At 45.9% G+C, this 26331-nt stretch overlaps 1 protein-coding gene across 5 annotated transcripts in view; it reads right to left on the bottom strand.

The window, feature by feature from the left end:
- The window catches only part of LOC135368070 (ecotropic viral integration site 5 ortholog-like), a 176687-nt gene that overhangs the window by 39687 nt on the left and 110669 nt on the right, over window positions 1-26331 (bottom strand). For all 5 annotated transcript variants that reach the window (XM_064601146.1, XM_064601148.1, XM_064601147.1 and 2 more), the window contains 7 exons: window positions 22989-23132; window positions 19372-19461; window positions 19168-19265; window positions 17800-17860; window positions 17240-17293; window positions 13691-13858; window positions 11753-11899 (listed from right to left, as the gene is read on the bottom strand). In XM_064601146.1, the coding sequence (XP_064457216.1) occupies window positions 11753-11899; window positions 13691-13858; window positions 17240-17293; window positions 17800-17860; window positions 19168-19265; window positions 19372-19461; window positions 22989-23132 (762 nt within the window). The remainder of the gene's footprint in view (window positions 1-11752; window positions 11900-13690; window positions 13859-17239; window positions 17294-17799; window positions 17861-19167; window positions 19266-19371; window positions 19462-22988; window positions 23133-26331) is intronic.

Raw genomic sequence — 26331 nt, 5'->3', positions numbered from 1 at the left:
AATCTGTGCTAAAAGAATTGAAGAAAGTTTTCACCTGGCAGGCGGATAATGTGCTAGTATATAGAGGGAAGCGAATCAATCGCTCAAACATTGTGGCTCTCGTGAGCTACTTAGCACGTCGTAGCGCGCTCATCAAGAAACCCAGCTGGTACAAAAAAGTATCGAAAATTATAAGCGCTCTGAAAATACACCGCATTGCTCGCTGGAGCAAATATGGGGCCCTATAGAAAGATCAAGGAGAAAGGGTTAGGTGGAGTGGATCGGTACCGACGTTATCACAAGCTCACGCGCGCAGAAGCCGTGGAACAGCTGAAAAAAGAAGATGCTTACACCCTTCACAAGCCAGTGAAGAAAAAATTTAAGCGGCGCTCCATCATCGCAACTCACGTGCGGGATTTATATCAGGCGGACCTTCTGGATATGCGCAAATATCAGAAATTTAACAAGGGCTTCAGGTACATCCTAACGGTCATAGATACGCTATCGAGGTACCTGTACATGGTCCCCATTCGCACAAAGCGCCCGCAAGACGTAAAGAAAGCCTTCCAACGAGTTTTCCGTCACGGAATTCCGAAGAATTTGCTCACGGATCGCGGGAGCGAATTTTGGGGTTCCCCAGTTCGTCAGTACTTTCAGTCGCTGCTAAATCACTATAGCACACAAAGCGGAATGAAAGCGGCCTCCTGTGAACGCGTGCAGAGAACAATTAGGGAAAGAATAGCCAGGCATTTCACTAGTACGGGGAAGTTTAATTATATCAACGCGCTGCCGAAGATAGTGGCCGACTATAACGACTCGGTACACTCTGTCACGGGCGAAAAGCCGAAAAACGTGAACGCCGGAAATGAAGTAGCTCTGTTCAACAGATTGAATCGTAAGACGACCCCGCGCGAGAGCAAGTATAAATCAGGGGACCAGGTGCGGCTCGCCTTAGACCGCGGCGTGTTCGCCAAAGGCTACGATCAAAGGTGGACGGCCGAAGTGTTCGAGGTGTCGCGAACGAGAAAGACCGATCCGCCCGTAGTGTACGTGAAAGATTCGACGGGAAAAGAAATACTGGGATCATTCTACGAGCAGGAGCTGCAGCCAGTCCACCATCTTTCCTCGTACGATAAGCGACTCATATCCGCGGTGATTAGAAAGAAGAAAATTAACGGGGTATTGCACTACTTGGTTCGTTGGTTCGGATACGCCAAAGATCACGATTCTTGGGTGCCCGCCAACGATGTCAGAAAATGAATTTTACGTGTATCTGCTCTCGAACGCCAGCATGGACCTGTACCCGTCCAACACGCTGAATGACTTCACGATCGCGTTAGATAAGCCGCTACACCTGGATGATTCGTACGTCGTCGGTCTAGAGGGATTTTCCATTCCCAACAGCTTCCTGAACGTGAACCAAGCGCCTGATAACCTGATAACGCTATCAACGGAGAAGTGGCAAACAAAACAGCTCACGTTCGAAGACACGGACACGCTACTGAATAAAATATTCCCCGAATATGGGGTAGAGTGGACTTACGAGGAAGATCACTACGTGTTTAAGCTACCGTCGCGCGTGCGCTCGGCGAAACTAATCGACAGACCGCTGCATCTCGCCTTTGGAATCGTCGACATCGATGGAGATCACCGGGAGGGCGGTAAAGTACGCGCCGTCCCAAACGTGTTACCGCTCGCGGAGGAAAGAGCCGTTATGATGCGAGTTCGCCGGGTGATAGTGATCAATAACGATCTAATTTTAGAACCCCGATCGCTCATTACCGACACATTCAACGAATTCTTCAGAGCGACGAACGATACAGAATCACGGGTGGAATACAAAGACAACACTTACTCGCTTTCTCTCCCGACGAATTTCAACTTGTCGACCGAGTTCCTGGACCTCATTCAGGTGAAGCACATCCACGTTGAAGGATCCCGAAAGCACATCACGTGTAATCCCATAGTGAAGACGTACCGCATCCACATAAACACTCGAGAGACGGAAAGTCGGCGCATTTCACTTCCACCGAATTACTACGAAACACCCGAAGCTCTCGTGAGCGCCATCCATGAGCGTCTGCAGCCGGAGGCTTCCCTCACGTACGATGCATGGGCGAGGAAGTGTTCGTTGAGCTTGCGGGAAAACGTGTCGCTTACATTATCCGATTACTTTGCGTACCTACTGGGTTTCGGCGCGAAAACCGTATTTACGGAAAACGATACGGGCGTCGACGAAGTGACCATAGATCTTCCCATTAACTGTATTATGATATACACGGATCTCGTCACGCCCTCCGTAGTGGGAAACGGGCGGCATCCGATACTGAAATTAATTCCATTCGTATACGATAGAACGAAAGAACAACTGAGTTTCAGCTTTCTACCCGTTCAGTATTTTAAGTTAGTGCAGCGCGAAATTTCCTCAATCACCGTCTCTATACGCGACGACACGGGTCGCAAGCTACCGCTACAAAATCGCGGTAGATCGACGCTGACGCTGCACTTTAAGCATGTACACTAAAGCGGTACCAATCTACGGATTTGGCGTTCCGACGGTATACAGGTCGCACCTGTACCAGAGGGGAGGCAATTTCTTTTCTCAGCTCGGGCGTTTCGCTATTCCACTCTTTAAACGCGTATCGCCCTACTTAAAAAAGACGGCTGTTGCGGCCGCTAAGCGCGTGGCCAAAAATCTGTCGGAGGGAGACTCTTTCCGAAGTGCGCTTAAAAGATCGGCGAAAGATACGGGCCGTGAAATTCTCCGCGACCTCGGAGGGGCTGGCGGGCGAAGAAAGAGGAGAAAACCGGACGTCTTCGACGGCATAAATCACGCTGGTTGCGCGGCCACAATTTAGTTGCGAGATGGACACGATTAACGTCGTACATCCCGACACTCCTCTGTTGGATAAGTCGGAAACACAGTTATTTTCCGTGCCGGGAACGCAGTGGCATATACTGAAGGGGGAATATGAGGTATTCTACCCGGTCGCTGACATATCCTCCGTCATAGAGTTCCAGCTTTCGAATTTGGGGCACCACTATCTCGATTTGAACTCCGCGTACATAGTGACGAAAGTCCGCATCGTACGTGACGATGGTTCGCTACCGGAAACACAGGCTGGCGATCGGACGACCTACGACGAGGTCTACCCCGTCAACGCGTTCGCCAGCTCGCTTTTCAAGAACGTAGCCGTCTTCTTGAATCAGACCATGATTACGAATAATGATTTGTATAGCTATAGAAGCTACTTGGATATTTTGCTTCACGCCAGCACCACGGAGCAAAATACTGTGCATAAAGCAGGTCTGTACACGCAAGAAGAAGCGCGTCAAACGGAAAACAACATTCGCGCTCGTGGACCGGCCGAACGATACAACCTCACACGCGGCGGCAAGACCATCGACCTGGTTTCCAAGATCAACTCGGACATTTTCCTGCAGCCTAAGCTACTCATATCGGGAGTGGAAATTAGGCTTGTTTTTTATCAAGGCTCCGACGCGTTCCGCATTATGAAGACCGATCAGGAGCAGCACGCGCATAAAGTGGAAATCATGAGTGCCACCTTGTACATAAAGAAAATCACCGTGTCTCCCAGCCTATTCCTCGGACACGAAACGGAATTGCAGAAGCGCAAGGCTCTCTACACACTGGCCGGAAGTGAATCGCGTATTCGTTCGCTACCAGTTGGCAACCTGGATGCATGCCTGGAAGATTTATTTCCTGAGAAGATACCGTCTAAGGTGGTGGTCGCATTCGTGCCCACCCTAGCCTACCAGGGAGCATTCAATCGGGACCCGTACCGATTCGTGAACTGCGACATTGAGTCGGCGACGCTCACCGTGAACGGGACGCAGCGAATAGACACGTTCGACTTCAACAATAACCTGAACCACCGAAGCTACTTCAACCTCCTGGAGCAGCTGTGTGAGAAGCACGTCTCCTACGAATACGACCACTACGTTGGAAACAAGTTCCTACTGTACTACGACCTGGATCCGGATCAATCCTCCGTCCACCTGTCACCGATCAGGCGTGGAAACGTTCGTCTGCAACTCAAGTTCCGACGTGCCTTAGCCGAACCCACAACCGTATTGATACTGTCCGAGAGTGTGCGAATTATGTCCATCGATAAGAACAGGAACGTCACACTGGATTAGCAATGTTCGAGCAAGATATCGAGAGACTCCTGAAGTACAACGATTACACTTCGGCACTCTTCCGCGGTGTATACGCTCGAGACGATCGTCTGCCCGCACTGGATAGACCGGGTATGATCGTGGTGAACACCGATCGGCGACAGCAAGCTGGGGAGCACTGGATTTTGTACGCGAAAATGAAGGATGACCTCATCTACTTTGATTCCTTCGGATTGCCGCCCATCGAACCCGAGCTGAAACGCCTCACCGTCGACGAATATAATGATGTCTGTATCCAAAGCCTGTATTCTCCAATGTGTGGTGTGTACTGTTGTATCGCGGCGACATTGTTGGCGAAAGGGAAATCACTGAAGAGCATTGTATCCCTGTTTTCCGATAATCTCGCCGCTAATGACCTAAAATCAATAAAGCTGCTAGAAAAGTTGTTTGTCGCTTAAAAACGCCTGGCGTCCTTTATTCTCTATAGCTCCCCACAAACTACACTTGCTTAGTCAATGAATACGCGCTATAGCTCCCTATCATATCATTCTATCAATAGAGCTTCCCATCATATCAGCCTATCTTCCTAATCCATCACAACAACGCAACATTTAAAATCAGAAATACATGTATTTTTATTTTTCCCGCTGATTACATATGGGACGCGGACTTTCGTCGCGGGTCACTTCTTCTTCGCGTGAGTAAAGATGATGTCGGGCGATGCGGCTCTTTTACCATCCCCGAATCTCTCCTTCTTCTCTAGTTTCAGATCTGGTAATTCTCGCATTTCTTGCAAATCTTCATCCGTGAGTCGCCTAAAACGACTGGGTAGGTACACCTTCACGCGTTTATCGTTGTTCATCAGGAGTTCCACGTACACGGACTCCCCATAGATAGTGTCCACTTTGCGTAAGTCCAACACGTCGAGCTTTTCGTTGTTTGGAACAATGCTCATTTTCTGAATGTCTCCATCACCGGGTTTCTTTAGTTTATCCAGCTTCTCGACAATAGATGACATATCTCTCAGTGCAAGTTTCTACGCACGCCAAATGAACTGAAAATGAGGACGACTATTACCTAACTTTCCTCATCTTGAAGACAATAGTGAAACATACCTTTCTCGTTGTGCGCTTCACGAGGAGTCGACCGACGGCTTCACAGACCTCAAATGAGTTGTATATATCGCGACTTTTATATAAAGCACCTCCGGAGGAGCGCAAGGGTGGTGCGATTCTGTTTACACAATCACACGGGAACAGCATGTGATATATGATGCGCGCGCGAAGGACATTTGGAAACTGCATAAGCGAACCCTTTTGTTTTTTGGCGCTTGTTTCGGCAATGAGTTGGTTGGCTCATAGGGATATTTTCCTTCAGATAGACTTGTCTCATCAAGCACAACAGTTTACTTTTGGTTTTAATACGCGTGGCCTCGGAAAACATGATTTACGAGGTGACCCAGTTTCTCGTTACATCACCTTGACGCAACATTTTTTTCGCTAGGGCCCGCCAGGATGGGTGGAAGTGCGTTTTTGATATTAAACAGATGGCACCGTCGTGTTGGGGCTTGTCTCAAGGTGACCCAATTTCTCGTTACATTACCTTGACGCAACTTCCCCGAGAATAAAACAAAGCTCACCATTCTATAGTATAAACTCATTTCGGCCATGAAGCGCATTTTGATATAAAACAGGCGACCCCAACGTGTTGGAACATGCAACCGACTCAAGGTGACCCAATTTCTCGGAGAAGACCTATTTACATTACCTTGACGCAACATTTTCTTCGACGGTGAATGCTCACCATTGCGGCCGCGCGCGCGTTCTGATATTAAACAGATGGCCCCCAACGCGGCCTCATCCTCGAGGTGCCACATGATTTACGACCGCGTGGAAACAAGCGAGCCCCGACGTGTTGGCGCATGTAGCGTGGATGCCGGTTTATAAGCCGCGCGATCGCCTCAGGGGGGGAACAGTCTGCTTTCACTCGCTTCACAAGTAAGTTATTCCCTCCTTTACTTGTTGCACGTTTCTTACTGATGCGCGTTTATTTTCAGTGCCTCGGTGTGTGTTCTGCTTTTTTGATCCTCACGATATCGAGGATGAATCGGACGACGACGACGATTCTCGGGACGGCGCACCTCCTACACTGCCTGCTCACGTGATGCGATCTCACCCCGACGTGGATACATCCTTCCTGCCCTTCTTCCAGACTGACGCCGCATTTAGAGGTATCGTCAAAAGATTCACGCTATTGGCATCTGTTCACGATCAGGGAGTAGAGGATTTACGACAATATTTAATGAGTCACTTTCACGATATGCTCGCCATATTGAGAGCGCAAAGAATACCCTTTAGGTTTTTGCATTTGTTCCGATGTTTTAATGGTGAGGGAAACTCGGGGGGAGATAACCGCGCACATAGCCCACTTTATGGCGTTTGCTCGCGAAGTCCACAGCGACGGAGCCGTCGCGAATACCCTAATGGACGCGATTCAGGAGTCCATGGGACGCGTAGAAAATTATCAGCGGGAAGGGAGCGGGTTCGTGTCCACCGACGTCCAAAAGGTTCAAATATGCATTTCCGCGGTGAAAACTAAAAAATTCGGATGCAAAGGGGCACTTCCCGATCATTTGGCTAAACGCAGGAACGTGCTGACGAATATTCATTTACCGGCACATAAGGAGGGTGAGTGTTTTAAATACAATACGCTTGCCCTCCTGCACCCGCAGGAAAGTAATTCGTGGAAAAAATGTGAAAACTACTGCCGCGGAGTACTGGTGGCCTAGTCGCTTCCCCGTTTCCTACTCTGATCTGGACGAATTCGAAGATAAAAACAAGATATCCGTGTACGTATACGAGTACGTCGATCAGGGAGTGCACGTGTCGCGATCCCCAAACTCGAGTATGAAAAGAAAATCACTTATTGGCTGTAGATGAACATTTTTTCGGAATCAAGTCTCTCGAGCGCTTACTGATGAGAGACAACAGGCGTTTCGTATGCGAGCGTTGCACGCGCTCTTTTAACAAGGAAGAGAGCATGGCGAAACATCGTCGCCTGTGCGCGGACGTAAACGAAATCATATTGGAATTTTGCGAACCGGGCAAAAACTTTGTAGAGTTTACTAAAATACAGTACAAGCAGCAGTACAACTACGTCGTCGCGTTGGACACGGAGAGCGTACTCGCGCCCAGTGGTGTTGGCATGCAGCGTCACGTCACCTCGAGCTTTTGTGCCGTGCTCGTACGCACCCACGACTCGAAGGTGATGCGCATCAGGGCGCACCACGGTGAAGATTCCGCGAGGCAGTGCGTCAGAGCTTTGATGGAAATGCGGGACGAGATGATCGCCCTGAACGCCTGCCCCGCGGAAATGGTGCTGAATGATGAGCAACGAGCGCGGCACAGAGCTGCCACCCACTGCGCGTACTGCGGGCGGGAGTTCGCGCAAGATGTATCCCGTGTCCGGCACCACGACCATTCCAAGCGTTGTACCGCTGGCGAGACAAATTACATCGCAACGCTGTGCAACCCCTGTAACGTAGCGTGCACGACGCGGGAAAAACTGCCCATCATGGTGCACAATCTGGCCTACGATTTGGCCGGACTACTGCGGGAATTTCACCTTCTCGGGTGGAAGCGAGCTCCCTTCATCGTGGCCAGTTCCATGGAAAAAATCCGATCGTTCGAAATTGGCACCTTCCTATTCAGAGATACCATGCAGTACCTAAATTCGTCGCTGGGAGAGCTCGTGGAAACCGTCAAATCCATGGGGGGCGCAGAGGCGTTCCAATGCCTGAAGCAGGTATTTGGAGACGACTACGAAATTTTGCTTCGTAAAGGTGTATTCCCGTACAGCCACGTTAGCTCGTTCGCGGTCTACGACGAATTGGCTCTGCCGGCAAAATCCGCCTTCCGAAACGATCTGACGGGGGAGGATATAAGCGACGAAGACTATCAGTACGCGCTGCACGTATTTGAACGTTTTGGATGCTCGAATCTGAGGGATTATAATGCATTGTACCTGAAAACGGATGCCCTGTTACATGCTGACGTAATGCAGCACTTCCGGCGCCTGTGCTACGACGCGCGCGGATTGGAATTGCTTCATTGTGTTTCGCTGGCATCCTATTCGTGGCAATGCGCTCTAAATTACACGCGGGCAAAATTGGAGCTGATCATCGCCGAGGACATGTACCGGACCATCGAATCGGGTGTTAGAGGTGGACTCTGTCAGGCGAGCAGGCGTCATTTACGGGCTAACAACCCGCTGTGCAGTGGCTACGATCCCGATAAAGAGGAGGTGTACATATCGTACATAGATTGCAACAATCTTTACGGATTCAGTATGATAAAGCACCTCCCAGTCGGCGATTTCGAATGGGTCGAGGATTTTAGCTCCGTGGATTTTATGCGTCATCCCACAGATTCGGACGTGGGATACGTGTACGTGTGCGATTTGGAGTATCCAAAATCTATCCACGCGCTGACGCGGTACTTCCCCCTGGCTCCCGAGAAGGCGGTCGTCCCGAGGGAATGGCTCTCACCATTCCAGCGAGGGCTCCTCGAAGAGTTAATGTATCAGCCGGCGAACAGCAAAAAGCTGCTGCTCACGTGCAAGGACAAGGTCGAGTACGTGGTTCATTACGCGCTGCTCGCTCTCTATTGTAGACTGGGCATGCGGGTGACGAAAATTCACAGAATTCTAAAATTTCGTCAGGCACCATTCCTGCGTCCCTACATTGAGGACAATGTTGCCAGACGCGTCGCATCGAGCACGACGTTCGAGAAAAATTTCTATAAAATCTCAAATAATGCGGTCTTCGGGCGTACGTTGCTAAATAAATTTAATATGCGAGACATTCGAGTAGCCTTCGATGAGGAGACGGCGAGTCGCCTCGGGAGTCGGGCGGAATGCGCGCGAATGGAAATTTTGTCCCCCGATTGTGTCATGTTCGAAATGCGCAAGAGAAAAGTGCGATGCGATTTCCCCCTGCAGATTGGCTTCACGATTTAGAACTGAGTAAGTTAACCATGTACTCGTTCTATTATGAAACCCTGCTGAGCAAGCTCACTTGTCCGGTGATTACCTGCTACTTTGACACGGATTCTCTGATCCTCGGCCTATTCTGCAAGGACTACGAAGATCAGTTACGCGCGATCGCCGACGACCATTTAGACTTGTCTTCCTTCGATCGTGATCATCCACTGTACAGCGAGAGGAATCGCGGTAGACTTGGCGCGTTCAAAAGTGAAACGGGTAGCGTACCCATCGAGGAAGTAATATGCCTGAAAGCCAAAATGTACTCCATCAAATTAGCCGGGGGAAAACAAATTGCAAGAGCTAAAGGGGTCAAAAAGAACATTGTGCGCAAACACCTCCTCCATGACACGTACCGCGATACCCTATTCAAGCACGCCAGCGTATCGCACGAACAGGTGTCAATAGTGGGAAAGAAACAGTGCATGTACACCATCAGAAACGTGAAAAGAAGTCTGATGGCGTACGACGACAAACGATATCTCTACAATGACGTGGACTCCTACCCGTACGGAAGCTGCGAATATGGTAAGCTCGAGTGGATGACGTAGATAGCGGGATTTCACACGGCATTCTTTCCTCCGTCGCACAGATAATGCGGTGGATGAGTAGGAGTAGCGTCATTTGACCTGCGTCACTGGAAGGATGTGGTACCTCGTTCTCTTCTCGCTCGTCTCGTGCGCACTGGCGTTGGACGCCGGCAACTGTACGGCGAGCATCAAGCTGGAGAAGGATAAGCACACGTACGCGCACGAATGCCCTGGCGACATCTTGGCCATCAGAGAGTGGCACGTGGTACCTATGCGGTCCGGCATTAACCTGGACAGGAACGCTACTGGATCGTTGCGTACGTGCCTTCACTCGCTGGACGTGAGCGACAGCTACGAAGATATCCAGTGCACGCGGAAGTGCCAACTCACGGAGGACGAAATTTTTCTCAGCCGCTGTCCCGGAGACGTCTACATGATCCGTCACTTCCGTGGAACCATGCCCAGCATCAAGGGAATCAACCTCTCCAAAACTGCCATGCTTTTCCTCAAACATGTACTCAATAAACGTTGAAAGGTATTTTTTTCCCTGTCTGTTCGATCTCATAGAGCTATCTGAGATGGGTTAGAACCATCTGAAGCCGCCGCCGCCGCCGCCGCGCGCCGTCTGGTGGCGAGCCAATCGGTATAAGTTTGAACATCTGAGATAGGGCCGCAACGGGTGGGTGCCGGTGAAGGCAGTGGCGGCGGCCAATCAGATGGGGGGGGCTAGGAGAGTGGCTTAGAATGGACCAATCAGATGGGTAAGTTTGGACATCTGAGATAGGGCCGCAGCAGGGGTCGCTGCAGCCGCGCCTGGACCAATCAGCGGTCGCGCCGGCCAATCAGCGTGAAGCCCGCTGGGGTGGAGTCAAGTAATGAACATAAACGGGCGGGGGCGGAGCTATGGTGAACCAATCAACGCGCGATCAGTAGCGGTGGGGGGCGCGCGCGCGGAGCCAAGTAATTAGCATGAAGGGGTGGAGCTACGGTAAACCAACCAATGCTCAGTCAAGGCTTAGCATGAGCCAATCAGCGTGTGAAGTGGGGGCGGAGCCAATTAATTAGCATGAAGGAGCTACGGTCAACCAATCAAAGATCAGTAGGCTTAGCATGGGCCAATCAACGTGTGAAGTGGGCGGAGCTAATGGCGGCCAATCAGATGGCTTTGGATTTGGCTTGTGTTGGCTTAGAACTGGATTGTGTTGGCTTAGAATCGGCCATCTTGGATTAGAAAAAAGAGCCCGTTATAGCGCTCGGTTCTTGTGCCGCTCGGTTCTTATGCCGCTCGGTTCTTATGCCGCTCGGTTCTTATGCCGCTCGAAAATTATACAGTCTATATCTATACTACTCATGCATAGTCAGCACAGTTGAGGCCTTAGTGGATTGCCAACGAACTCTGAACATTCATATGAGGCCTACAGTTTGGTGAAATTCCATAAACACTGCTGTTCACAGTGCCACTGCATGCACAGCTAAAACCTGCATCTCGAACGTATTTTTGTGGTAGTCAGCGATACATGACAACCACGGTCAGTAGCGATGACAGCGATAATCGAGGAGCGGGACATGACGATATTTTGACATAGTTGCTCCAATTCCAGCACTGTGCGACCAGATGTTAAAAGTGGACTAAGATGACAATAGTGCTGCAAGGTCATTTGGAACTGCATTAACTGTTACTACAGATGATAGCAAGATGCCTTAAGCTCAACCCGCATGGAGTGATTTTGCTCGCGTACGTCAATGTGAGTTTTGAGATGCATGCACAAATTTTCACTGTTAAAGAACAGGCACACTTCCCACAGAAAGTTCAGATGTCTCACTTGAGACAATTAATTGCAGAAGAATTGCACAAAGCCATGGGCTACAAATTGCACACTTTAAGTGCAAAAGGCATGTATTGTAAAACTTGCACAAATATTGTATATTCAATTCAGCATTTAGATTTTTTCTTTCTCCCATTTGAGGAGGAAGGAGCACGTTACATACTGAACGTTGTTAGCTAGAGAAGCTATATTACTCTGTGCACAACTGCATTACAATGCACTAGGATGCCAACTTACTTCTTCAAGTTCCTGAATCCTCTGCCTGAGTCCTCGCATGGTCTCCTGACCCTCTGCTTCCCTTAATTTAACAGCAACCAGTTCACCCTGCAGAGACTTGAGCAGATCTTCTGCTTGACTTTCCATTGAAGAAGGCTGAGTCTGTGCCTATGCAAACACAGCAAGACTGTAACTCAAGTCCTGACAGAACAAATTCCACTTTATTCAATGAGAATGTGATGTGTCAACAACAGTATCCAAAGCCCCTAGCTGTCTGCCGTGGAAAAAGTTGGATTTACAAATCTGCAGGATTCTGCGAGCGAGAGAAAACAAGCAAAAAACAAGTGTGGCATTCTCCCAAGGTCGCATACAGACTCATCCCACACGCTTTTCCAGCCATTTGCACTTTTTCAGTGCGCAAAGAAAACCCGACTCAACTATGCCACCTCTATGTCTCTTTCCGGGCATCCCTGCTGTTAAATTTTCTTTGGCACACTGAAATGCTGGCAATATCAAGCATTGCATTCACTACTGATCAAGTTTAACACACAAAAATGTTGCAGATCGATTGAGATCTTTACATAAATTCTGTCGGACATCGAATATTCTGCAAAAAACTGCAGACTCTTACGGATACAGCGGACGGCCAATTCAGCAAAACTTGACGGAATCGTGGAAAGCCACGGGCTCTGTCTATCTCCACCTGTCCGTGCAGACAGGTGGGGCATTAATTTTTTGTACCCACATCTACCATCTTCACACATCAGCTACGCTCAAACTTTCCCGGTTTCTTTTGAAATAGGGAAGAGTTGGCATTGGCAATAGGGAAGAATTGGCAAGAATTGGCCGTGTTTGGCATATTTCATAAAATGATAACAGCAAAAATATTCAGAGGAATAACCAGCATTGCATGAAAAGATTTAAAATCAAATTCGCAAACACCACGGCTATCCACTGACTTCTTACTTAAATACACTACTTCATATTAGTTGTATCACTTAACCCATAAGTGACACATTGTTTTAGTGAGAAGCAACCCCAGTGTGCAGAATGTGTAGAGCGCATCAGTTAAGACTGTACATTGTTGCATTCCCATCACGTTCATTTTTCAGGTCACTGCTGTTACAATTTGGAAAGCAAACGAGTCAGATGAGCTAAACTAAACTGTGGTGTTTGGGAATATAGAAAATATATGTAGATAAGTAGAGCTCGTCCATTACATTCTTAACCTCGTAACTGTTGTTTACACGGTTAATGCGTTAATTACGCTTCTGCTGACAGGCAAGCCAAGGGAAACATGTCATGGTAATGGCCTCACTAGAAATGAGCCATCAAACAGAATTTCTTTCCTCATTATTTTTATTCCTTCGGAACCAGCCCTTTTTTCGTAGAATATTGTATATATATATATTATATCTCTCGATATTTTACAGAATTATACAGGGATTTCAATCATTCTGCAACATTTTCGCAAGTTAACCCAAGTCAGTTGCGACTGCAATGCCTGACACCACCGATAATGCTGGCACTTACATGACTGAATTGTGCCGCAATGAAAGGAAATTTAACTACTGCAACGTCTGCAAAGAGATTGACAGGGATGAGTTGAGTTGAGTTTTGTTTGCACAGTTACAAAGGCTGGAAAAGCATGTGGATGATTCAGTATGCAATCTTGGGAGGATGCTGCTCTTTTGCGTTTTCATTCTTTTTTTTTGCTCTTCAAAAACGAAGAAAAAAGAAGATTTGCAAATTCCACTTCGCAGAAAAGTAAATTTTCGGTCACAGAAAGCTGGCGGCTTTACCCATAACAAGCATGCAGACCAACGAAACTGAGTAAGAAACGCAAAAGAAATTGCCCAATGTTATGCAATAAGTTATGCAGTACTATCACACTGTGCAGATACTGCACATTTCTGCTCAATTTGGAAATAATTACAACAATGATGTCCTCTTGTTCACCTCATGAAGTTCTTTGATTTGGTTGTGTGCTTTCTCCAACTCTTGCTGGACTGTAAGCTCTTGCTGCTTGAGGGCAGCAAGCTCTCGCTTGATGATGTAATTGTCTTCCGCCTCTTGTGCTCGGACAACCTGACCCTGAATCAAGCGGTCAGCAAGTGAGGAGCTTTCCTGAAGGAAGAAAGAGAAAAAAGATGGGAACATGCGTCACCAGCCTTCCAAATTTCAGGATAAACACGCTAAAACAGGGCCATCATGTATCTGTGGAAAGAATCTATAGCAAAGAGCTTGCACACCACAGTGATCATGAGGAACTTATTCTTTATACTGCAGACCCGCGGTTGGCGACGCATATTTCTTACGCTAGACAACGGGTTTTCAAGTCAAGATATCTAGACTCGACACTTGACAATGAACTCAAGGTGGTGGCAAACATAGCACAGAATAGAATACAGTTTCATGCATGTTAATACCTGCAACAGCTTTTATTTTTGTTTGTGTGTGCATGTGTGTATTTGACATTTCTTTATTAATATACTTCAGAAAATGTTAAAGTTACAAAGTATCTTTAGGAAGAGGTTGTATATCTAAAACTAGTTTCAGAACATTGTGAATATCAAGAACAGATATTCAAGAAACTCTTTGGTTAAATGAAGTATGTATCAGAGGACACAAGTGAAAATACACTAGTTATATTTAGGGCCCTGTGTTTTAGAGGTAAACCCGTTTTGAACCCATGGTTTGCATCATCATCACTTTGGGTAAAGACCAAACCCCCCCCCCCCCCCAAAGACTAACTTGGCAAAGTGCCAATTCAGTCACTAATATGGGCACTGGGGGACGCTATGCATTGCACAGTCAGCACAGCCGTAGTGCTGAATTATGTTCACTCTAGAATGCAACAAGCACTCGTTTATACCCCCCCCCCCCCCCCCATAACCTAGGGCTATGTGAATATTTGAAGTATTCAATATTCAGGCCAAATACAGTAATGATGTATTCGACATTCTATTTGAATAGTGTTAAGTCCAATACATCAAATTAATTCGAGTCATCCATCACCCACTACAATGGCGTGCACATCTGGCTGTTTCGGTTTCTACAGGCTAAAAAGCGGCACTGATGGTCTTTGGTTCTAATTTGCGCACACTGGGGCGAATCCAATGCAATCCGACAAAAGCCCAAAACTTTTATGGGGAGTTGGAGCGTAGTTCTGTATGCAGATGAAGGTTACGCATCGTGTGTGCCTTATTTTGTGGTGTACTATGAAACGACTCAAGCCTACGCCCTACTACTGTACGACTAAACCGCATACCAAGCGCAAAAGAATGGAGCATATTTTTCTACTTCAAAACGTAACTAGTCGCTCACGACGACGCGCATCATTTCAAGAGTGGACTTGGAAGTACTGCTTTACGTAGCATTTCTTTAAATTTTGCTTCAGGGCTAGAGGAAACCTGAAAGAAATTACAGGCAGTGATAACATGATGCGCCACGAAAATCTAGCACAGTGTCTCGCAAGTTCAAAGTAGTAATAACTGGTCAACTCTGGCCACCAGTGGGTAGTTCGTGGCCAATTGTTACTGAAAGCTATGAATTAGATAGGATAATCGATTTTCTGCAAATTTTGTAAGTTTTCTGTAGTTTTTACGACGTCTGTTATGTCATGTCATATCATAAGAAAAGCATGTTCAGCAAAGAACTGCACGGGCTTTCTAAAGACCTTCTCTCTCTGTTTCATGTTTTCTCCTGTTTGGAAGTTATGCAATTCAAAATGCCATTACATGTTGAATGGTTTCCCTGCACCCAAAGTATACGCAGCAGCTACTGCAATACATCACAAATACGACAATGGCCATACTGATCCATTATGTGAATGCTCATAGATGTTTGTTCATTTGTTTGTAAGAAAGTTTTCTTTCTTTTTAAGAAAGATATTTTACAAGCCATAGCTTTCTATGCAGTAGTACATGTAGCAACATTTGAATGTATTCAATTCAATATTACTCAAAGAAATACAGTAAAATCTCGTTAATTCAGATTTCAAGGGACTGCAACAAAAATCCGAATTATCGGGGTTTCCGAAATAACGAATTTATGCCAAAAATAGCTGATCTTTACTTTTTTTTACATCCATCACGCTCACAAAGGTTTATTTATGAAAAGCTGGTCAACAATTGCCTGTTTGTTTGTTGCCAACAGGACGCCCGCAACCAGTTCCTCAGCACAGGTGCCATCGAGGCCGTCGTAGAAGTCCTCGAGGGTGGCTAGGGCCAACTTTTCGGCTTGGGCACACATCAGAGGTCCACTGAGCGGTAGTTTTGCATCATGAGTGTTGGTTATCAACTTAAGAAGTGTGTCCTGAACTTGTGGATGAGCAGCGGTGTGGAACCTCTTCCCACTTTCCCTGAAACTTTTCAGTTTCATAAGCTTGGAAGATCTGCGCCTCATTTTTAACGCAAGTCCCCAGTGTGCTCCGGTTGATACCAAACTTCTGCATTAGTTCTTGCTGAGAGAGCCCGTCCTTCAGGGATCTGATAATTACCACTTTTGGCGCAAGGTCTTTCGCCTCGTATTTCCCTCTTTTTGAGTGAGCAAGCATTGGCCTTGTGCAGTCCGAACGCTCCCAATGAAGTATTAACGCCACGAAGAGTAGTGAGGAAGTGTGGCACACGTGCACACACGTGCAATATGGCACACGTGCAATATGCGTGGCACACGTGCAATATGAGAGGGAGAGAGAAGGAGATCGGGTGATGACCTCTCTCGATGGGCACTTGCGTCACTTGTTTTCGCGTCACTCGTTTTCACGTTTGTAAAAGCCGATTTACCAGCTGGGATCTCAATGGGATTTTAATGCGCCACTCTTTTTCACGTTTGTGGCAGCCGATTGTCCGGCCCGATATCTGAATTATCTGGAGCCTGCAGAGTTTTTACCGAGTTAATTAGAGTTTCCTGCCACAAAAATACGTGGCAGTTTCGATGGGACTAACTGACAGAGCCGAATTATCCGAAATTAATGGGCCCGAACTAACGAGATTTTACTGTATTACCACACTGAACTGAACATCAGGACTGAATTGAACATATTTTTACATCGACAGCCGTTAACAGGAAGGTCTCGGGAAATCACTGTGACTGTATCACAAAACCCTCCCACTTCTTTTCTGTTCTTCTTTCGTCTGTTGACGGTGACATAAAACAAGTTAAAATAAGCTAAAGCTAACAAAAGCAGTTTTGACATACTCAGAGATGGGTACGCTGTCCCGAAAAGTGTCCTGCTTTTGTCCCAATTTTAGTAACATTTCTGTCCCGCTAATTCCAGCTCTACACATCACCACTCACTTCACAGACAACGAGGCAGTACTCATCACTCTAAAAGTACCTGCGCATATATCAGTGTCATACGTAAAAGTGCCAACGTCCACACACAACAGCTACCGCTGAAATCCACGTTACACAACTGTAACCATCCTGTAATTATTTTTTCTACAGGCTCAGCCTTACATGCGTGATATGTGTATGCATACAAATCCTATCAAGGGCACTTACTTGTTCTAAGTGTTCTATCCTTTGCCTCAGGAGCCTGTTCTCTGTACGAAGCCTCTGCACAATGAAGACAAGGTGAATAAGCCTTTTTATATGCATCAATGCATAGAGCCTGAAGTTTTCGGAAAATATTTTTTTCCTATATTCCGGGGGTAAAAATCGGGTAAATAAACATGTGCACTAAATTCGTGCAAATTTGGGTGGAAAAACTTCCAGTATGCTAAATTCGGGGAGAAATCGGGCTCAGTTGCTCAAACTAACTGTAGTGGTTTGGTACAAGCGTAACTGCATTTGCTGCCAAACAAGTAAGTTAGTGCTTTACTACAAATATCCCAGTGAGGGCAATTTGCCGGGTAAAAATCGGGTTTCACCCTAAAGAGGCAACCTTCAATTCGGGGTGAAAATTCGGGGAAGAATCGGGTTAAACCCCAAAACTTCAGGCTCTATCAATGCATCAACTACAGGACTGAGGATGATAAGAGAAAAAGATCTGACAGCACAAGTAGAAACTCATGTGCTACATGAGATAATGTTAGTGTGCAAAGTCGAAGTGCATCACTTACTCTAAGCTCTACCATTTCTTCGTGTTCTTTGGCTTTCAGAGCTGTGTACTCTTTCTCTAGCCTGCAGTAAGGACAGAAGGGAGTTACCAGCATGTTCAGATCTCAGTTGCAGTGGAACACTTATGAGGAGAAGGGATGTTTGAGGTACAATATAAATGGAGAACACATTGTCTTCAAGTGAAGCTTGTGTTCACTTAAAGCACTCGTGAAACGACATTCGGGACCGCTTGAAACCCTGCTTACTGTCTTATCAGTGCACAATTTAATGTTTTAATACAAAGAAACTGATTCTGTATGTAACATGTTGAAAAGTCTTAGGCCTGTAAAGGCTAGCAAAAAGGCACTTTAATTTTTCATTCTCTCGCACTGTACTAGGTAAAATCTCAACAGTAGTATCAGCCTACCACCTCTGTCCCCTTGACCTTTACTAGCAGAGCATAGAGATGGTGAGGCTGTACGACACAATGGGTTAAGTATTTGTACTTTTCGCATGTTATCATAAGCTGGAATGTGTTGCCCAAATTCAATGGGATGATGAGCCTCTCCACAGATGAGGCTTATGCTTTCATTGAAGGTTTCAATTGCTTGGGATATACTTGCTAATGACCATATATATTCTTTAGGTCTCGCTATTAGTCAAATATATTTTCGATGGCTACTGCGCTTTATACTGTGTATTGTTGTTATTGTGAACCGGGTTCTTTTACAGTTTTGACTGTCTGCACATCTTAATTTCTTTTTAAGGGAAGTGCCTCAGGATGAGAGCCACCAATATTCTAGGCACCCACCTCATTATCACTATTTTATCATTGTTAATTGATGGTTTACTATTGGGTATACGGGAGATTAGCAGTGTTCTAACCCCCAGTAGTAATCCCCTTTGGGAGTAATATTATTGAAAAAAAATTGAAAATTCAATGTACAACAACGTCCAAAAACTTCGCCGTGTGAAGAACAGCGCGTTCTTGGGTAAGCAGTCGGATGTGCTGCCGCGAAGCACAGTATGACGTAGAGGCAGTCTGGGAGAGAGAGACACCCTATCTGCACTACCAGGCAGAGCACTGCAAAGGGCCAAGCTGGCCCAGCCCACAGGCCGAAATTGGGCCTCAAAGTCCATTTGACTGTGGGCTCGGGTTCAGTCCGAGAGTTCTAGGGCTCGAGTTTGGCCAAGCTTTTGTGAGCCATTCTTTAACATTGTTTAATCCTTTTCATTTGGAAAATAAAGCAACAAAGTGCCTGGACCTTTTCTTTGTTTTTCTGATTAAAAAATGCCAATCAGAATGGATATTCTCCTCACTTGATGAGTTGTCAGACAACACTCCCTAATATACGAAATAAATTCCACAGACTTTTGCAGGCAAGACTTACTTTTTTACTTTCTTGCTGTTGTATTTCACTTGGAGTGCAAGGTTGATGAGGTAATCGGGATCTGTTTCACATTTTGATGGCATTTCCTTTTGGAAATACTGCACACAAAGAGGGACATGAAGTATGCGAAGTGTACAGCACAAGCGCACAAAGCTGTACATTATGTTGCAATGTGAGTAAAATTGTAAAGTGTAAAAAGATCACCTTTAACATGCCTTCCATGTCTAGCTGTAGGATATCTTCCTTACAGTACTGGAGAATGGCAATGGCTATCCTGAATATCATTTCCATTCCCTATAAGGCAAACAACTACCATTAAGACAACTTCACGATGCTATCCCACATGATAGATTCGAGCAATTACTGTCATTTCAAGCACGCATTAAGAATACAAATTGCATAATTACGGCTTTGTGCGGTCAGACTCAGAAGGAAAATCTGAAAAACCCACTGCAATATCATTCTAAAGGAACAGTGAAAGGCCAGAGTGCAGCTCGAAGCGCGGTTTAATTAATCGAACATTCCGTCAAGGGTGACAGTGCAAAATATTTTTGCCAAATGGTGCCTTATCACACCGCAATTCAGTTTACAAATGCATATCACAACCAGAAAAATCTGCACTGTTCTGGGTGGCTTCACCTCTGAGGCACACTGACAAAAGGAGGAAAAATTTAAGTGACCACAGACCTATCACCAGGGGTCACCCATACTGTCAACCAGAGCTGCATAGCTCCCAGGCTGTCACACGGGTGGGCAGTCTCCAAGGATCATCTAAACCAATGGCCATCGAATATGCACCACCAAGCCTGTCAACTTCTCGAGGGGCACGGGATCCAATGCTCACTGCGGCAGGTTCACGTGCTACACGCATATTCAATGGCCATTGGTTTAGATCAGTGTTTCTCAACCGGGGTTCCACGAGCCTTGTCCAGAGTTTCCACAAACAGGACATACCACATTTACAAGAATTCGAGACGACTCAGATTCTAAGAGGACCCCCTCTCTACCTACCCCAAAATTAAGAAACAATACTTTTGGTCCAATACTTGTTCTCAAAAACACCTTATTCGTCGCCCACATCGTCGGCATCACTATTCGCTCTGTCGAAGCCTATCCGGAGCACGTCATCTTCTGCTCCGTCCATCGTGTTTGAAATCCTGCACTTCTTAAACGCGCGCACAATGAGGATCTCTGGAATGGCCTTCCAGGCTTCCAAGACCCAGGATACTAGCTGGCTGAGGGAGGACCGCTTGCGATGGCCGTAGTCAGCAAGGGCCTTCTCAATATCTCCGTGCCATCCATTCCTTGGACCACTGAGGGCCTTGTGAATCCATGAGCAGTCCATGATTTTCTCTTCCTGGCCCAACCAGCAGCACATTTGCTTCCAGCCTCCACATTGTTTCCTGTAGCTTTCACTTCTATGATTTTCCGCTTGAAAGCAGCAGAATAAAACGTACGCCTTGGTGCCGTGGCAAGTAGCGCGTGCTGAGACCACTGGAGGAATGCACCTGTAGTTTTGCCTGATTTGTCTGTTTGCTATTGTGGTTCGCATCCGCGGCGAGTGGTGTCGCCAGTACCACACTGTGCAGTTTCGGTTTCAGTATGTTTAGGTGTCGTAGAAAATGTGGAAAAAGGCGTCCAGGGAACGGGTGGTCTTGCTATCTCAGAGGTGTAATATGGCGTAGATGTTGTTGATGAGCCAACATAAGCACGTTTGTCCACATACATATCGCAGATGACATCACGCGAGAGTCTGACAGTAATGGTCACAAGTGGGTTTTTACCAGTCGCTCTTTGTGATGGGGTCAATACACACTGAGAAATAGCGACCCACATTCTCTACTTCGGATGCGTTATCAGGGTGTCTACCAAACTACAGCCATCAAATTCCCTGACTATTTCAAGCAAATTCCCTGCCAAAAACAAAAGGGAACTTGGTGCCTGCTCCTACGTTTTGATACAGATCCGTCATAAAGCAGACCATTTATTACGTATTAGTGAGGATATCCTACTTTTCTGCCTCAGAGCTTGCCGTACTGGCGAACTGCTACTCGCGGTAACGTTGCTGCGTCATCGCCGCTCAACCACCGATCGGCACTCACGATTCTCCGCGCATCATCACAGCACTTGTCTGCGATTTTCCCTGACTTCAGCTGCTTTTTGGCCAAATTCCCTGACAATCCCCTGACTTTTCCAGTCACATCAAAATTCCCTGACAATTCCCTGTTTTCCAGGTTTTCCAGGTTGGTAGACACCCTGGTTATCCCAAACGCATTAACCTCGAGAAAGGGGGGAAATTCAGGATGGATGGAAGGATGTGACGCAATGTTGGGTGCGTTCGTCGTTCAGCCGCCAAGATACAAGCCAAGATACACAAGTCAGGATGCCCCTTGAGGCCTATTGTCTCATTCGTTGGGTCACCGACATACAACCTATCCAAATACTTGGTGGAACTCATAGCTCCGGTCATTGGTAACAACAGCCTGACGGTCCGCAACTCGAAGGAGCTTGTAGAGTTGGTCCGGACGCTAGTTCTCAACGAAAATGAGGTTATGGTATCCTTTGATGTGGTGTCTCTGTTCACCAACGTTCCCAAAGATCTCGCGGTACAGGTGGCGGAGGCAAGACTACGCCAGGACAGCAGCCTGCCATCTTGAACGTCGCTCACAGTTGAAGAGGTGGTTATTCTTTTGAGGTTTTGCCTCAATCAGACGCACTTCACCTTCAACGGCAGGACTTACCACCAGGTCGACAGTTGCCCGATGCGTAGCCCCGTGTCAGTCACGTTAGCTAATCTTGTCATGGAGCATATTGAAGAAACTGCCATGGAACGATTTTGCCATCCGGTCAAGTTCTATCGCCGCTACGTCGACGACACGTTCGTGATTCTCAACAGTGACCACGTTAATGAGTTCCACTCGGTTCTAAACAGCATTGAGCCATCGATCAACTTCACTTATGAGATGGAACAAAATGACAAGCTTCCTTTCTTGGATGTGTGTGCGTGCTGATGTAGCTCGGGAGGCATTCAAACGTGTGTCTACCGAAAGCTTCGTGATACCGGCAGTTTCCTTGGTTTTGACTCACACCACCCCACGGAGCACAAACGGAGTGTGGTACTAACATTATTTCGCTGATCTGAACAGTTATCATCTTGCACAAAGTTACGGGCTTCTGAGGACGCAACGATCGCCGATTCCTTGGACAAACGTGGCTACCCATGCAGGTTTATTGAGGACACTCGCAAACGCATGCAAGCATCTGGACCGCAGGATGGGAACCGCACCCGTCAGACATACATTGTCATCCAGTCAATTATAACAGTCGAGGAAAGTCACAGACGGGCGACATGACTCGCGTGTGACGTAGGGAAGTTTTTGTTCCTTTTTCCTGCGTTTTTTTCTTCTCTGCTCACGCACCACTTACACCTGTTTGAACAGTGCTGCTCCACACCACGGATCACGTGACCGGGGACCACGTTACGTCTCGGCGTCCCCTCGTTCTGGGATACCCTCTTCACACGAGTGAAGGATCTTCTTAAAGGTGTGCAGAACAGAGGCCTTGTGAGCACTCTGTAGGTCACCTGCACTCGTTCTTTTACAGGAGCTAGTATTATTTCTTGCAGAACACACCGCAGCAAAAAAAAAAAGTTGAGGGAGTCACCTCTGTGCTCCTTTAAAGTATTTATGTACAGTAATTAATTACTCGAAATGTAATTAATTACTTAATTACAGTAACTTAGAGTAGTTAATTAGAGTAACTTAATTACTCATAGTTGAATACCTCACAGTTCTGCTGTCCACCGGTGTAGAAGAACTCACCTCAGAAAGAAAAAGGTCCATGACTCGGCATGCTAAAGTGTGCGGCAAACAAGATGTGAACAGAGTGAGGAACCAGGATGATGCATACATTGAAGTGTGAAAGCTCTGAGCTTGGAAGTGCATGTGGATCTCTGGTACCAGTTCCTAGAAAAAGAGAAACATAGAAGGCCATGGTAAGCCTTCAAATTCCCTCCAGGTTTCCACAGACTATATTTTAAGCAAATTTCCTGACCCAAACAAAACTGAACTTTGTGCCTGCTCCTACATCTTGACACAGGTCACTCATAAATTAAGTCATTTACTCAATAACTAGGGAGTGACTTTTTCGGGTTAAATGCCTTTCTCAGATTGGTGGGGTAAAAATCGGGCGCGGAGAAATCAGGCGATAATTGTGCCTTCGGGTGTTATCGGGTGTTTTTGTTTCTCCTCTTGTCTGTTAAGACCTTTCCTGTAGGGGTGTGCGAATCCGAATAATTTAAGTCGAATCGAATATCGAATCAAATGAGGGAAAACATTCCGAATACCGAATCGAATATCGAATATTCGTGCAAAATTTACAATATGTGACTTTCGCACTAAAAGTTTCCATTTTGTGGCCAACTAGCCCATGGCTTTAGGGTAATTTTTCTTGCATTAACAGTCACGAGAAATGCAATTCTTCTGTTTAAAGCCCCTACTCTTTAATTTTACATGAGCTTTACATGAGAGTGCTTCCTGCTTTTCAGGTGAGCCTACACTTACTGAAGTACTGGAGTGGTAACCTTCATTTCAAAATTTTATGTCAGACAGTAGCATGTTATACGGATGAGGCTGTAATTGTTTCAGACAACCACAGACCATTTGTGAAACAAATGAATTTGCATCCTGCCTCAGCTTCGCCATGAACACCCTTTAGTTTCTTTGCACTCGCCCTAGGAAGTTGCACTACTGAAATTTTAGACGTAAAGGACATCTTTAAGACACCCTTCTTGTTTGTGAGCTGTAGTCATTATTCAAGAATCCTAACTTTTAAAGGCAACCTCACAGACATCAAATCAAAGTGCCTCGTCGGCACCGCTAAACTGCATGTTGGAGGGGCGCCACCCCTTCCACAGACGATGTCTACAAAACTAACTTTGGATAACGTTATCTTAAACGAAACACCATCCCGCCTGTGTTGGTCCTGCAGTAAGGGCAATTTCGTAAAGCAGGCTTCACCTCATGCACGGAAGCATCAGGTGAAGCCCACTTTCGGGTTGTATCGTTCATATTCATGGAATAGTCGAATATTTGAAAAATCGAATATTGGATATTCGATTCGCGAATCGAATAGTTTGAGCGTTTGATATTGATTCGAATTCCAGAATTCGAATATTCGTACACCCCTACTTTCCTGATCTCCTTTTTTTTCTTTTTTTTTGCAGAATCGGGACCTTCCAGCGGTAATCCCCGAAGGCATAGACAGTGTTGACACACATTGGTGTATTGCTGGGAACGTAAGTGACCCATTCTTACATGTGTTACACGTGGTGACCTTTGTTCGTCTTCAGTGGAAACGTCACTTGAGGATTTCATAGTGACTGGAATTCGGGGAGAAATCGGGTTTAACCCAAATCGATCGGAGGTCAGTTTGGGGGGAATAACCGGGCAGAATCGGGTTTAACCCGAAAAAGTCACTCCCTATCAATAACTGAATGATATGGATAATCTATCATGGTGTTTACCAAACTGCACTATTTCTAAAGGTTTTCACTGACTATTTCAAGAAAATTCTGACCAAAACAAAAGGGAATGTGGTGCCTTCTACTATGTCTTGATACAAATCACTCATACAAGAGATGATTTACTGTATAAGTGTTTTTTTTTGTTGTTGTTGTTCTTCATGTGGAATTATTTTTCGCGTGTGCCCCAAGATCGCGAATTTAAGTTCCCATGCACGTGACAACCGATATGACACTCAGGACGAAGAAGAAAATTTGCAAGTCAAAACAAGTAAGAACAACGGTAGTGGATAAGTAGAGCCTGAAGTTTTCGGGAAATATTTTTTTCTAAATTTGGGGGGCAAAAACCAGGTAAATAAACATGTGCTCTAAATTGATGCGAATTCGGGTAAAAAAAATTTCCAGTGTGCTAAATTCGGGGAGAAATCGGGCTCAGTTACTCAAACTAACTGTTCTGGTTTGGTACAAAAGGTCATGTAACTGCATTTGCTGCCAAACAAGTTAGTGTGCATTCTTACAGACGTCTCAGTGAGTGCAATTTGACAGGAAAAAATTGGATTTCACCCTAACGAGGCAACCTTCAATCAAGTGTGCAAATTTGGGGAAGAATCGGGTTAAACCCTAAAACTTCATGCTCTATGGATAAGTACTTATTAGGGGCCAAACTACCCATACGTAGAACTCATTATCAAGCTTAGGCTCACCATCGCAGTCCATCAGCTGCACACCATCACTATGTCATGATGTTGTTAGGGATGAACAAATATTCGGAAGTTTTGAACATAGACTCAAATGATCATATATCGATCTGGTTGTCGAGCTAAATGGCAAAATTGGAAAATATTCTGAACTTTTCACGAAGAGAACTTGGATCTTGTAGCACACTTCTAAGAGAAAAGCGAATTTTTTAATGGGGGATTTCTCAGGATGTGGAAAGAAGTAGAGGTCTGCGAATATTCGAAATTTCGAATATGAATCGATATTTGCAATATTCGATTCGGATTCGTACTCTAAAATTTTATGTTCTAAGTTTTCGAATATTTGGTTATATTATAATATAGGTATTAGTACATTAGACCTATATGTCTTCTTTAGTTATATAAATTATAGAGAATAAAATTTATATATCACGTTCATCATGCCCTTCCCATGGTACACATGGTTTTCTTCCCTCATCAACTTGATATTTCATTTTTCACTTTTTGTAATACTTTTGTTATGCGTTACTATTGTATTTTTCTTATGTGCTTCTCGCCACTCCACTATGTAATACCCCCTGGGGTCTTTAACGTACTTAAATACATAAATAAATTTGTAAAAGATGGAATTTTTGAATTTTTTTCTTTTTCAAGTATCATAGCAGCTTACTACAAAACTGTTGTGGGCTGCACGCTGGAATTTGTACAGTGCAGTAGTGGCGACAAACATTAATTTAAACAGCTACAAAGTGACACACAGAGCTTTCAAGGTACGCTCATCTGTGAACGCACCGCTACAGGTTCGGGTAGCAAATTTTCCGTAACCAAAACCAAACCGAAACTAGTACACAGTTGTGTGCAGCCGCCATTAAACTCTGCCCCAGGAAAACGCGAAACTGGAGTACGCTTCATGCATCGTCAGCACAGTCACGGCTTTAGTGTATT

Source organism: Ornithodoros turicata, chromosome 9 (assembly GCF_037126465.1).
Source record: "Ornithodoros turicata isolate Travis chromosome 9, ASM3712646v1, whole genome shotgun sequence".
In the NCBI taxonomy this organism is placed as follows: domain Eukaryota; kingdom Metazoa; phylum Arthropoda; class Arachnida; order Ixodida; family Argasidae; genus Ornithodoros; species Ornithodoros turicata.
This window is presented reverse-complemented; position numbering and strand designations above follow the sequence as displayed.